This window comes from Rattus rattus, chromosome 2, assembly GCF_011064425.1.
Source record: "Rattus rattus isolate New Zealand chromosome 2, Rrattus_CSIRO_v1, whole genome shotgun sequence".
NCBI classification, from domain to species: domain Eukaryota; kingdom Metazoa; phylum Chordata; class Mammalia; order Rodentia; family Muridae; genus Rattus; species Rattus rattus.
The window spans coordinates 153,392,633-153,406,111 of record NC_046155.1 but is presented as its reverse complement, the minus strand read 5'-3'; the positions used below and the strand labels follow the sequence as shown (position 1 = coordinate 153,406,111).

The 13,479-nt window shown below is 54.5% G+C and overlaps 1 protein-coding gene across 2 annotated transcripts in view; it reads right to left on the bottom strand.

The window, feature by feature from the left end:
- Window positions 1–888: 888 nt before the first annotated feature.
- Window positions 889–13,479, bottom strand: part of Abcc8 (ATP binding cassette subfamily C member 8) — an 80,826-nt gene continuing 68,235 nt past the window's right edge. For both annotated transcript variants that reach the window (XM_032893587.1, XM_032893588.1), the window contains exons 26-39: window positions 13,276–13,442; window positions 12,167–12,236; window positions 11,582–11,739; window positions 9,361–9,453; window positions 5,855–5,957; window positions 5,051–5,164; window positions 4,608–4,728; window positions 4,375–4,505; window positions 3,558–3,636; window positions 3,278–3,386; window positions 2,919–3,022; window positions 2,167–2,300; window positions 1,836–1,898; window positions 889–1,121 (exon numbers count right to left, since the gene is read on the bottom strand). In XM_032893587.1, the coding sequence (XP_032749478.1) occupies window positions 984–1,121; window positions 1,836–1,898; window positions 2,167–2,300; window positions 2,919–3,022; window positions 3,278–3,386; window positions 3,558–3,636; window positions 4,375–4,505; window positions 4,608–4,728; window positions 5,051–5,164; window positions 5,855–5,957; window positions 9,361–9,453; window positions 11,582–11,739; window positions 12,167–12,236; window positions 13,276–13,442 (1,584 nt within the window). In that variant the 3' untranslated portion in view covers window positions 889–983. The remainder of the gene's footprint in view (window positions 1,122–1,835; window positions 1,899–2,166; window positions 2,301–2,918; window positions 3,023–3,277; window positions 3,387–3,557; window positions 3,637–4,374; window positions 4,506–4,607; window positions 4,729–5,050; window positions 5,165–5,854; window positions 5,958–9,360; window positions 9,454–11,581; window positions 11,740–12,166; window positions 12,237–13,275; window positions 13,443–13,479) is intronic.

Sequence of the window (13,479 nt, the reverse complement as noted above, 5' to 3'; positions counted from 1 at the left end):
GCAGAGTAGCCCTGATTGCGTGGGAGTGGGCACGTGACCCGATGGTCTAGGCAGCAGAGTAGCCCTGATTGGGTGGGAGTGGGCACATGACCCTCTGGCCCAGGCAGCAGAGTAGTCCTGATTGGGTGGGAGTAGGCATGTGACCCGGTGAATCCACTGGGATTCAGTCCTAGGACTTTGCTGGAAGTATTGGAAAAGAACACCTCATTTTCCTTCTGGTCGTTTCTGGGACAGGGTGTAAGCTAAAGAAAGCTACTACCAGCTCTGCCACTGGACAGAGAGAAGGAAGCCAGACTCAGAGAAATGGAGACACCATCTGATGTCAGAAACATGAAGTAGCATTCCTGTCATAGGTGGCCTGTCACATGCCACAGTGAATCCAAATGCTTTCTTGAGCCATGTCGAGTGCCTGTTACTGGGGACCTGTGCCAGACCCCATGGTTATAACCCAGGTGAGCCCCAGATGGACAGAGACTGCTCCCTTATTCGATGGCTGTTCCTGAGCCGTTACCCTTGCTGCAGACTGAATTCCATCCCTAAATTCATAGGTTGCAGCCTCTAGTTCCATGAACCCCTGGGGAGGTTATTAAGGTTCACCGGTGTTGTGGGCAGTGGCTAATCCAATATGACTAGTGACTTAGAGGACAAACACTGAGGAGGAGTGGGGAGAGGGGAGGGAGATTGAGAGGGTGTGAAGGCACAGTGAAAAGCAAAGGAGAGAGGCCTCAGGAGAAACCAAAGCCGCCAACCAACACCGCCTGACACAGATCAGGAATATGGTTTTGCCTCTGTTGAGTTGGCCTCCTTGAGTCTGCTTGGTGCCAAGGCAGGCTGGTAGCCTGCACCCATGGGGCACCACTGCCCCTTCCACAGAGCCAGGGCCTCCAGTAGCAAAGAATTAGTTTCTTTATTTACAAGTGATTTACAGTAAGAAATCCTAGGCAAGCAGGTGAGGTGTGGGGTGGCACTTTGGCGCTGGCTGGTCATTTGTCCGCGCGGACAAAGGAGGCAAAGACACTGTCCTTCTGGCTGAGAAGCTTTTCGGGCTTGTCGAACTCCAGGATCGCGCCCCTCTTCAGGACCATCACTAGGTCTGCGCTCAGGATGGTGTGCACGCGGTGCTGTGTGGGCAGGAGGGGCTGGTTAGAGTGGTGGGCAGCGCAGCCGAGGACTGCTGTCCTCCTCCACACTGGAGGAGACCTATGGCCACCATGTCTCTTCTCCCTCCTCTTTCCCATGCCTCCTTTTTCGTGCAGCCTTGACAGACCCGAAGCTAAGTAGCCAAGGATGACCCTCTTCTTGAGACCCTCTGCTCTCCTGTCTTCTACTTCCCTGGGGCTAGGATTCCAGTGTCACCACCTCCGTTTCTGCAGTGCTGGGGATTGAAACCACGGCCTCATTCCTTCCTTGTACATAGCCCAGCTGTGTCCTCTGAGGTGGTGGCTCCAGCCTGGGGTGGCTGTGATCCAAACCCTTTGCCCTTCTCTTTCTATCAAGCGGCTGCTCCCCCTCACGGGGTCCCCCAGGCATCAAGACCTACAGACTCCTTCCCTCCACAGGCTCCCGTTCTGTATGGGAAGCAGCCCCAGCCCAGCCCAGAGGGCTTTAGGGGAGGGTGTATCTTGTATCCAGAGAATAGGGAGAAGGCCTGAGGCAAGTAAAAGTGTAAATCTCTAGACAACCCCAAATTCTGCTCTCTCCTCATGCCAGCTCTCTAGACTCCGACCTGGACGCTCTGGGATCTTCCTGACTACAGGGGTCAGTCCGCTGGCACCTTCCCAGAGGTAAGCTTTCCCTTCTGATGGCCTCCACATAGGACATCAAAGGCCCCTTACCGCGATGGTGACCACGGTGCGGTCTGCGAAGGCTGTCATCACCACCTTCTGGAGGATATTTTCCTGTCGGGTAGAGGTAGCAGCTGGTGGCTCAATTGCTCCATGGATGGGATTCTGGGGACATGGGGCCCAGGTGGCCCAGCTCCTATCTACACCCACTCCTGTCTCTACGCCCGTCTTCTCTCTGGCTCTAGTCCCAGAGAACTGACCGGGTGCCCAATCCTTGGAGGCTGGACTTGCCTTTGCCACAAAGCCCTAGAATTGAATGTCAACTTGAGGCTTAAGACCCCTCTGTGCCAACTTCTCCCTAACATGCCACCCCAGGACCAACCGTAGCCATGTCGATGGAGGCAGTTGCTTCGTCCATGATGAAGATGCTGGTCTTCCTCACAAAGGCCCGGGCCAGGCAGAACAGCTGCCTCTGGCCCTGGCTAAAATTCTCCCCTCCTTCCGTGATGATGGCATCTGGAAGCAGACATGGGAGGGTCAGGACTGAGTAAATTCTGCCTGTGAGTGGAGTAGCCCCATGGAAGGGTACACACATGTGTCTGTGTGTGCAGGGATGATGTTTCCAACACAACAGGGATTCATGTGGATACAATGTTCAGTTGTTATCCTGGTGCCATGCACTGCTGGGGCTCTGGGCAGTCCTGGTAGAGCCTTGGCCAGAGTGGTGAACCAGCTCTGTTAAAGCCTGGCTAGCCTCACAGCGCCTCCACCATGATTCTGACTGACCCTGGACTGGGGCGGAGCCTTACCAATGACCACGTTCTGTCCCAGTGTTCACTGTGACACTTGTCCGCAGGGCAAGCAGACAGGGCAAGGCAGGGCTAAAGATACACTGTGCTATGGGGGACCTGCAGTCTGTCTCTTAGGGACCCTGAATATCCCCATGTGCTAGACTGAGCTGGTTGAGTTGTGTGACCCTAGGCAAATTGTTTGACTTCTGAACCCCTGTATGGTAAAAGGTGGAACTGCATGGTCCCTGAATTCTAGCTAGACTTAGGGCTCCAAGCTCAGGGCTCATCCTAGCCATGGGTACGATGTTTCCCTTCCAAACCCATCTGTGCCAGGAGCAGTCACCCAGGCCTCCTGGCAGGGCCTTCACCACCAGCTTCAGCTGAGCGATCTCCAGAGCCTCCCACAGCGTGCTGTCTGAGCATTTCTTCTCTGGGTCCAGGTTGAATCTGAGGAGAGGCACAGAGAGCCCTCAGGGAATGGGGTTCACCTTCATCCCCAAAGCAGTGATGGAGAACCTAGTGCTGGGAGAGGCCGGTTGAGGAGGGAAGTATTTGGAAGAGGAGGTGTGGGGGACCCACAGGGGCTTGTTTAAGCCTAATGAAGAAGGCTGCGAAGGAGTCCTTCCTCTGAAGACTGCTCCCCATCTTGTGCAGAGAGCAAAGCTGGCCTGGGGCTGGGGCAGGAGGAGTTTAGGGTCTCACCTGATGGTGCCACTGAAGAGAACAGGGTCCTGTAGGATGATAGACAGGCGTGAGCGGAGCGTGTGCAGCGGCAGCTTGGCGATGTCAATGCCGTCGATGATGATGCGCCCTGTATGGAGATGATGTCATAGGTCAAGGGCCACCAGGTGGGGGTGGTGCTGGGATGGGCTCAGCCTGAGACCCGGATCCCAGTGAGGATACGGGAAAGCCTGCTGGGTCGCCCGGATCTTGCCTGGTAGCTGTGGGTGCGCATGTATGTGACAGCTAACACACAAATCACCTTCAAACATATCCACCATTCGGAAAAAGGCGAGAGAGAAGGAGGATTTTCCACTGCCTGTGCGGCCGCAGATCCCAATCTGGAAGCAGAGAAGCAGGAGCGTCGCTGTGGCCCTGCGGTGTGCGCACGCGCGGGGGTCGGGGGGTCACAGCTTCTCCTCTAGTCTTGGTTTCCCGACCAGCTCCTCTTTGGCCAGGCTGGACCAGGGTTGACCAAGGGTAGAGTGCAAGCATGGGTTGCTAGTTGCACAGGCCTTGGTCTAGATCTGCAGGGAAGACCCACATCCTGTTTGGTAGCTGTCAGGGAGCGAGGGCCCTGGTGTGCTTCTGTGCGCATGTATACGGCAGGACACGGCGGGATGGTGAGTGCGTCATGTGGGCATGCGTTTGAGTTCTCCAGCTGCAGTGGGGCCACGCGGGATCCTACTGCTTCCCGGCTCTTGAGTCCCAAGAGAAAGTTACATAGAGGACTGATACAGGGACTGAAATAGTGATGAAGGACCAGGGTGGAAAAGACAGGCAGGGGCAGATATTCCCGAGGTTGGACATAACAAGGCAACACCACCGGCAGAGAGACAAAGGCAGGGAAAGACGGACATGTCAGAGGGGCTGAATGAGGGATGTGGGGACACAGAGTGCTGGGCAGTGACCCTCTCTCCACTCGGAAGGTCAAGAGCAGACAGCAGGGAGAGCCAGGGACCCCTTGCAGGGCGGGACAGAGCCTGGCAAAGCTCTCTACCCCAAGGAAGTCCTTGATGACTCTCTGTGGTGGATGGGGCCCGAGGGTAGGAAGAGGGCCGCAGCTGACTGTTGCCCACCTTCTGTCCTGGGGAGATGAGGGCGTTGACGTGCTTCAGCACGGGCTTCAGGGAGCTGTCATAGCGCACACTCAGGTTTTGAATTTGGATCTTCCCTTGGTCTGGCCAGTTCTTGGGGATCAGCGATGGTGCTGAGGGCCAAGCTGGGGGTCAGCCACCAGATACTGGCCACCCCTAGCATCCAGAAAGGTCACCCGCCGCCCCCCATCGGGGACACCCCTGCAGGTTCTCACCCAGGAGCCCCTCATAGCTCTCTGCCTCAGTTTTCAGGAGTGTGTGGATACGCTTCACAGCTCCCAGTTGGATCTCCATGTCTGCCAGGTTCCTCACCATCCAGTTGAGGTAGTTGGAGACCTGTGGGGTTGGGGTACGGGTGCAGCCAGTCACAACTGCTTAGCGGTGCCCATTTGCCACTTAGCCTTCAGGATGGTTCTGCTAACTCTGGGATGGACTAGGGACCCCTGCGAGCCTTTTGCTGCCCACCACTGCCTGTGGACAGTGGCAGCCTGGAGCCGTGAGAGGGTTACGGTGGGTCCGTACCCATCGCCTGTTTGCTATCCATTCAGCCTAGCCTAGGTGGGGCTGCACCATCTCTCTCGTATCTCAGTTGGGGAAACTGCCCCGGATGCCCAAGAGCAGCATCTGAGTCCTCCCTGCCCCACCTGCCGCCACTCACCATCAAGGCATAGGTGAGGCCCAGGCCTACTAGGCCGGCTGAGAGCTCCCTGTGCAGGGAGTTGGAGATGGAGGTGGCGGCGGCGATGAGTACCACGCATGCTCCGATGTACTCCTGAGGAAGGACAGCAGCTGGCCCCGGGGCTGTTGTGGGTCAGAGCCACAGGTACCTCATCCTGCCTCACCCTTGGGGCAGAGAACAGCTCAGCCAGCCTGAGCCCCAGCCCCACACTTACGCAGCAGCCGCACAAGAGACTGGCAGAAGCTGAGGCCCAGGAGCTCACGTTCCCTCCAAGGTTACGTTCCCCGAGGAAAGATGCTCCACCAGCCGGCCCCGGTGAGCCCTCGTGTGTATGTCACATGGCCCACATGCTTGCCGGCTTCCTCCTCCTTATGCTGACAGGATCTCAGAGCCCAGGAGGACCTTGAACCTAGCATCTTTCTACTGCTCTCCCCAGAGTGCAGGGATTCCAGACATGATGTGGGAATCGAACCCAGTGCTTTGGGCATACCAGGCACGCACCCTCTCATCCGAGCTACCTTCCTAGTCCCGACCCCCTCCGTTCTCAATGTCTACATCCTGCAAACTCCCACTCTCCTCGTTCCCGGAACACCCCTGGGATATTTGGGGGTGAAGATGCAGGTTAGATGTGGGAAGACTAACAGGGCTGAAGAACAGGGAGGCTCTGGGTCCTCGTTATCAGCTATCCCCTCTCCTGCCCTGCATCTGTGTTTGCCCCTTGTTCCAGCTCCACACTTCTAACAGGACCCCTGCCCCAGAACCCACGGTGGGGGTGGCACTTGCCATGCGGACTTCCAGCCACCTGTTGGCTGCTGTGAGGAAGAGAGAGGCAATGTTGTTGGAGTCGGTGTACTCTAGGAGCTTCTGCTGGAACCGGGCCTCGTACCTGGAGGACGAGCGAGGTGTGGAGGGAGAGCATGGAACTTACAGAGGAGTTACAGAGAGCCCGCACAGCAGCTCCCAAACATGCCAGCTCCTTAGGCAAACGTGGTCCCTGCCTCTGTCCACCTCGCTCCTGCTTCTAGCCCACTGAGGTACCTCAGATCCCTATCTTGTCTGGTTTTCTTTCTTCTGGGTGTCAGCTTATCTTTCTTTCTACACCATTGTGTCCCCTCGGAGAATGTCAGTGGCACCCAGTGTTAAGACCCCTTCCTCAGTAGGGACCAGTTACGATCAGCTGTGTGTACACAGCAGCCTCCCCTGCCCCTTTGGGTCATGGTATCATCTCTCGGCCCCAAGCACTTGCATTATTTCCATCCCCTGGCAGCTTTCTCCCTGATCATCACAAATCTGCTCCCTTCTCAACCTCCAGGCCCAACCTTAACTGCACCTCCTCAGAAATGCCTTCCCCGCCCTCCCCTCCCCTCCAGTAGCCACCCATTATGGCTGTAATGCTCTCTCCACAGCCTGTTAGCTGCTGAGAATCTGCTCAAACGTTCACTTCTCCAGCCATTTATGATCCACCCCGATACAGAGAGGCATGAGTGAGCGTAGGAAGTGCATCTGCCGGGCTCCTAGAGCTTGTCGCCATTGCAAAAACCTTAGTAGAAGAAACACGCTAACCCTCCTAGCTTGGTCCTCTCCAAGATAGTTCTTTGTTGGACAAGGATCTCCGGGCTTTCTGTCCCACCCCTAGGCCCTTGTCACATTTCTCCTGCACTACTAAGCACAGACCTGCCTCCTCTGAGGTCAGGTCTGGGCTCCTCTGTCACCTCCTTCAGACCTTGCTGGCATCAGCCAGGCCCCGAGGTGGTGTGGAAGTACTTGCTTAATGATGAATGAACAAAGGGACCAAAGAAAAGCCATCTTGACACTAAACTGGGAAAGCCTGAATCGGGGACTCAGAGGGATCCCATGCCGTTTTGGGCATATACTTCTTACCTCTGAAGTTGTTTGCTTGAATCATTTCTGGGCAGAGGACACGCATCTGAGGATGCTAAAGAGTCCCTCCAAGGTGTGGGGGCCTGTGTGCCGCACCGGCAAGTAGTGGATGCATGTGGGTGGGTAACAGGTCTGAGGCGAGTGTGAGTCCCTACTCATGAGAATGTGTGTGAATCTCTCACATGAAAACTCGAGCACGTGCATGCTGATGTATGCGTGTGCATGCACACGTGTGTGTGAGTGCACGCGTGCCTGAGAAAAGCTGAGGAGGCATGTATGGGGGTCTGAAGGGCCTGTGTGCACCACAGCAAAGTTGAGGCAGTCAACACATGTGCCTGAGGGCTGGGAAAGAGCCCAGACTGGCATCCAAGTACCACAAGCATGTCAGGATCAAGATGGCTTCCTCAAGGGCAGAATGGGGACATTGACTTCAGCATGGCCCGAGGGCCTATGAGCCACACTGAGCCCACTACGGAAGCTGCTGTTCTGTCCGCCCTCATGCCTTCAACACGCTTCCAGGGTTAGCATTGTGCACAGGCCTAACTCCTCCGAGGGTGGGGTGGGGTGGGGAGGTGCAGGTAGCCAGGCTGAGCTTCACAGCCACTTTCCCCAGACTTGGCTCCAAGAAGTATGTGCCTCTTGGATGATGAACGAGGAAAAGCGGCCTTGACCCTATTACCCAGTGCAGAGCAGCTGGGCTTAAGCTCACACCTACGTCACGTGGCTGTTGTGAGGGTGACTGGTAATAACTCATACGTGACATTTAGCCCTCGGCCAGCGCTCCACCAGTGTAAAATCAATAAGGCTAGTTAACTTCCACCAGGGTAGACTTCGGGGCTAAAGCCAGCAAATTAGGCCCATACAGCAGTGAGTAAGAGGAGTCTTTTCAAATTTACAAATCCTTCATCGTGATGGGGGTGGGGAACTAGGCGGCAGGTCCTTGGCTGACCACAGGCTTGACCTGAGCCCTTGCCTTGGTCTGAGGCTAAGAGACCGAGCTGGAGTCTGCTCAGAAGTCTAGCCTGCTTTCGAAAGTCAGTCTGCAATGCCAGGCCTGGCCCGAGGGCCCTGGACACTGGTTTTAAAACTGAGAGCAGAGGCTGGGCCCAAAGCTGAAGCAACCTGGGGCAGCTGGGAGCAGGGCGTAGAGCCCTGTGCTGGGTTTCAGGGCTTCTGTGAGGAGGGGTTCAGGTTTGTGAGGGGTAGGGGAATATCCAGGGAGTATAACCCGGGCCAGGGCACAGCTCTGTTCTGCTTTCCTCAGATGACGTCAGGGAGGTGAATTCCCACAGGCCCACCTGCCCCAGGAGCGAGTGTGGGCTGTGCCAAAGCCCAGGGCACCTCTCCTAAGGCTGATCTTGGACTTAATGATAGGCAAGAGATGAAGGTCTTGGACCCTCAGCTGATCCCTGAGCCTTGGGTTGCTCCTGACACAGGGCTGGGCGTCACATGGTGATTGTCATGCAGCCGTGCCATTCTAAAAATAACTTGTCACTCCTTGGGCTGGGCTTTGAGATGAGAACCCAATGGCATGGGTCGGGGTCTCTGGTCTGGCAGGGAGGGGACTGAGGCTCCAGGAGATCCAACCACTTCTTGGTTGTGAGAGCAGGGCTCTTCTCTATTCCCCGTTGCCCACAGATGCTCCCAGCCCAATACCGCCACTCGAGGAGGTGACATGGTGCCAGGGGCATTGGACTTTCAGGAAACTCCTCAGGGTGAGAGAACTCTTGCCTGCCCTTTGAGTCATGGCTTCCTCTAAGAAGCCTTCCCGGACTACTTCCCTTAGATGCTTCCAAAGCCTTGTCCCCATGTCTAGTCAAGCAATGGTCACATGGCCTGTAGGGACTGAAAATGCCTCTGGAGACATGTGACACATCTTCAGTGCCTGGCACTGGTTCCATATAGGCAGAGCTCAGTGGTTGTCAGAGGGATGAATGGGCTCAAATCTGGGCTTTGCGGGGGCATTTCCCAGAGAGATTTTGTGACTGCTCAGTGCCTCAGTTTCCCTATCTGTGCAGTAGGAACAATCATGCTCAGCACCTAGAATCACAGCACAGAATGAATTGAAGTGGCCCCCTATTTGGTCTCTGGTGACATTAACCGTGGAAGGCCTCAGGGCTGGCTCCAGGAGTTAGGGCCTTTCCAGTGTGGACAGATTTGTCCCAGGCTGGTTTCTCGTCATGTCCCACCTTATGTCTGAGGCCCACAGCTTGTCTACAAGGCTAGGATTTCACGCCTGGCGTCCACATGGCCTGTCCCTTCTAGTGGACATTGCCTGGGCCTAAGGTATGGTTAAGACAGGTTATGCCCCAAGCCTTCCTAAGTAGGGCCCTTTGAAGTCACACCTGTGAGCCGGAGGCTAACATCACTCCATTCCACCCCCACCTTGGGGGACTCCGGGCTTGTACCTGAAGGCACGGATGGTGGTGAGTCCTTCCACAGTTTCAGCAAAGTGTGAGAGCAGAGGGAGCTGCGTTGTGTCGTCCAGCTGCTGCAGGTCCCTGTAGAATTGAGTGGTTAGGACAGCAGCCCGTGCTCAGCCTCAGCAGGGATGCGGGCACCACGCCAGGCTGGGTGACTTTATCTCTTTAAGCTCCAGTTCCTGCTTGCTGAGACCACAACACTGAGATGCTACTGTTGCTGTGATGCTGCTGGGGATGCCGAAGAGAATGCTTAACCTGGAACGCTTCAACAGGGCCGGCTAACCATCCTGGGCAGTGCCCACCTCACATCTGGGACTGAGATAGGGGTGGTATGTGAATGTGCATGCGTGTGTGTGTGTGTGTGTGTGTGTGTGTGTGTGTGTGTGCGTGTCCACCTCACAGGTTATAGGACAGCAGCCAAAGGAATGGACAGAAAGGCCAGATTTGACGTTCTCAGTTCCTTGTTGCCTAAGAACCACATTGGGCCTCAGGGCATCCTAGGCCAGGATCCTGGGTGGGGAGAGGAGGCTACAGGTTTCCATAGCAACAAGGGGCCCTCTTGCTCCCCACAGCCACATATCATATGCCAGGTAGGCCAGCTGGAAAAAAAGGAGCAGTATCCCTAGACACTGTTGTAAGAGCCAGCCATTGGAGGAACGGGGCGGACTTGTCCTCCCGGGCAGAGAGATGAAGTTTGCAGGACAGCTTGTACTGCTGTGTGTATGGCAGGGTATGTTTGAAAAGACGCGGCCATTTTGCTAATGCCAACGCAGAGTGTTCCCCCTGCGTGCTTGGAGATCTGGGCCATTCAAACCCAAAGCCATTCATATTAACGTCGATTCCTATGAGCAGGGGATGAGGATAAAAATGCATTTTTAAAAAATGCATAATTATTATCACTGCCAAGCAGTACTTTGTTTCTTATCAACTAACTGCGTCACTCAGGAAAGGTACTTAACTTTTATGAACATGACCAGAAGTATAAAATAACAGTACGTTTTGGACCACAAATAAGGACCCAGGCCCACGTGGCCAAAGCCTAGGTGTCGTGTTGTGAAATACAGCCTGATACTTCATGTTATAGGTCAGTAGAATGCATATACACAGATACGTATATGTGTAAGCAAACGTGTGTTCATGATGGGCAGGTGCTCTAGCCCTGAGCTATAACTCACTCCCAGTCTTGGTTCTTCCTCGCTGTTTTCAAAATGCTAATTATGAGTCAGGATACTGATTTAATGGTGGTTGTAATTGGCAGTTTGAGTAACTGTGGCCTAGAGGGCCTTTTAAGTTTTCATTCTAATTTTTTGAATCAATGAGTCTAACAGAATCACTCTTAGGAAGAACTCTCTAGAGAAAATACTAGGATGCTTTGAGTAGGAAACATGTAAAGAGTGTGTGTGTGTCTATGTGTGTGTCTGTGTGTTTGTGTGTGTGTGTCTGTGTGTGAATGTGTGTATGTGTGTCTGTGTGTCTCTGTGCGTGCATGTGTGTGTGTGTGTGTCTGTCTCTCTGTGTGTGAGTGTATGTGTGTCTCTGTTTGTGTGTGTGTGTGTCTGTGTGTGTATCTGTGTGTCTCTGTGTGTGTGTCTGTCTGTCTGTCTCTGTGTGTGAGTGTGTGTGTGTCTCTGTGTGTGTGTGTGTGTCTGTGTGTGTATCTGTGTGTCTCTGTGTGTGTGTCTGTCTGTCTGTCTCTCTGTGTGTGAGTGTCTGTGTGTGTGTGTGGGGTCTCAGTCTCACAAGGGCAAATGTGATCCATGAGAGTGCAGTCGAGGTTTCCAGTCGCACTGTGCACCCCTGTGGATTTGGAAGCGAGCTAATTCATCAGACCTCTCCTGCCTGGTGCCATCTGTCCCTCCCCAGCCCCCATTAGAGACCAGGCTGATTCCTAAGTCAGTTTGGCTCCTGGGATCATACAGTCTTCGTGGGAAGCATTTTGGAATAAATGAATGAAGGGCTCAAATACTGTTTCCCCTGCCCTAGCAATCCCGCTCCTGACCCATCTCCCAGGGAAGCAATTGGGGTATGAACTGTGGAGCATGTGGGCGTTTCCTCCATTTCTATTGGCTATTTCTTCTAATTTTTGGGAAGCATGACTATTACCTTTATGAGGATAACTCAGGCAGATGAACCAAACCGCCATTGCAAAGGACCTCCTACCCCTGCTCCCAAACATTACCCACCAGATGAGAAACGCTGCTGTCACCTGGACGCCACTCGGAAGTACTTCTGGATGAAGTAGCACACGACGGCGAGGGGTAAGAGGGCTACTAGGAACACAGGCGTGACGTAGGAGATGACAGCCAGGGCGGAGACACAGAGCAAGGTGGATCTGCTCAGGCACTCCAGCGTGGACGGGATATGCTGGGGGTGGGGGAAGAGGAGACATAGCTGAGTTAGACCCTTTGGAGTACCATCTGCCGCCATGTTTGTCTCTGACCTACCCGACTATCCTGCAAAATCTCCGGGGGCAAGAGTCCAGACTGTTTTCTCACCATCTAGTAAGATGTCGATAAAGGAGCTATAGGCTGAACCCCTGCGAATATTCGGAATATTCTGGAACCTTCCTGAATGAGGCAGTGGAATCTTCAATGGAAGCCAAAGAGGCTTCAGTCTTATGAAGCTCTCAGGGGAGGCCCTAGGCCTCAGACCTTGAGGCAGTGTCAGTCAGAGCAGAACACTGGGCACCTCACACTGGTTCCTGACACAGGGGCTTTGAACATCTACGTCGGGGACAGCATCTAAGAGGAAAAGCTTCCAGGGTTCAGGGGAAGCATGGTATAGTCAGTACCTGGTCAATGGTGTTACAGTCAGATGAAAATCTGTTCAGGATACTCCCCAGGGGCGTGGTCTCAAAGAACCTAAGAGGCAAGCAGAACCATTATTTACTGACTGATTAACTCTTCATTTGGGAAATGAGGGCAGCTATTTAAATATTTCTAGAACCATCTGTGGGTCTGGCTTCCTAGGAGCAGCTGCTTTCCTGGACCCGCGGATATCTGGCCTGTGTCCTTGAGAATTCCTATAGCTAGTCAAAAGGGTGCTGGCTTCTGCTCACCCTTCCTGACTCAGGCTCACTGTGACCACTGATACCCTCCTCGGCTTGAGTCTCTTGGCAGTTGGCCCCTCGGGACACAGAGCCCTCTCCCAGGAGAGCAGTTTCCCGGGGACAGTCTGTCAACTGGCTGACAGTGAGAAGCTATGCCAGCTGTCGGCATTCTGGCTGCGACCTGGAGTTGGCCCAACCAGCCAGAGAGCCTCTGAACTTCAGACTAGGGGCAAACAGAGGGTTCATTAACGAGGCCACCATGTCCCCCCCCCCAACTGGAGTGTGAAAGAGTAGCCGGGCAGAGGGGTAGCTGTGAGGTAGAGTTACAGAAGTCTGGTAGCTATGAGGCTGGGTAACCAGTGTGCCTATGCAGCTCCAAGTCAGTCTGACCAGCCAGCCGGGCATGATGTTAAAGCGTCTCGACACCTGGCACTATTAGGGCTCTGTTCCATCTCATTAGGGTGATTCAAACAGTTAATCCTACCCCCCAGTGTCAGAAAGCACAGTCTGCGGAGGGAGCCGGAGAGGAGGCAGTGGAACTTGTGGGCAGAGAGATTATACCTAGGGAAGGGAATTAACCTTCACCAGAAGCCCATAGAGGCTCATGTTGAAGGCTGATGTGACTGACTGATGAGCCAACCATGTAAAATGATCACAGGGGTCTTCTGAGTAAGCCAGTTCTCTTTGCTTATTGCATAAGGACAGCACGTATGCACACACGCACGCACACACACACACACACACACACACACACACACACACACACACACACACGCACACACACACACACACTCGACCCCCACAAGCCTGTGACATGGTGACCTGCCCTGCTGTGGTGGGGTCCGAGGTACCTCATGGGAGCCAGGATGATACGGTTGAGCAGACTGCGATGCAGCCTCTTGGCCACCTTCAGTCCCGTCCACTCCACAGTGACAGAGGTGACAAGGCACAGCGCGATACCCAGGCTGCAGAGCACGGTGAATACCATGGCATAGACAGATTGGTCCAGGGCACATTCCTAAGCGGGAAGAGGAGGAGTGTGTCCCGCAGCCGTG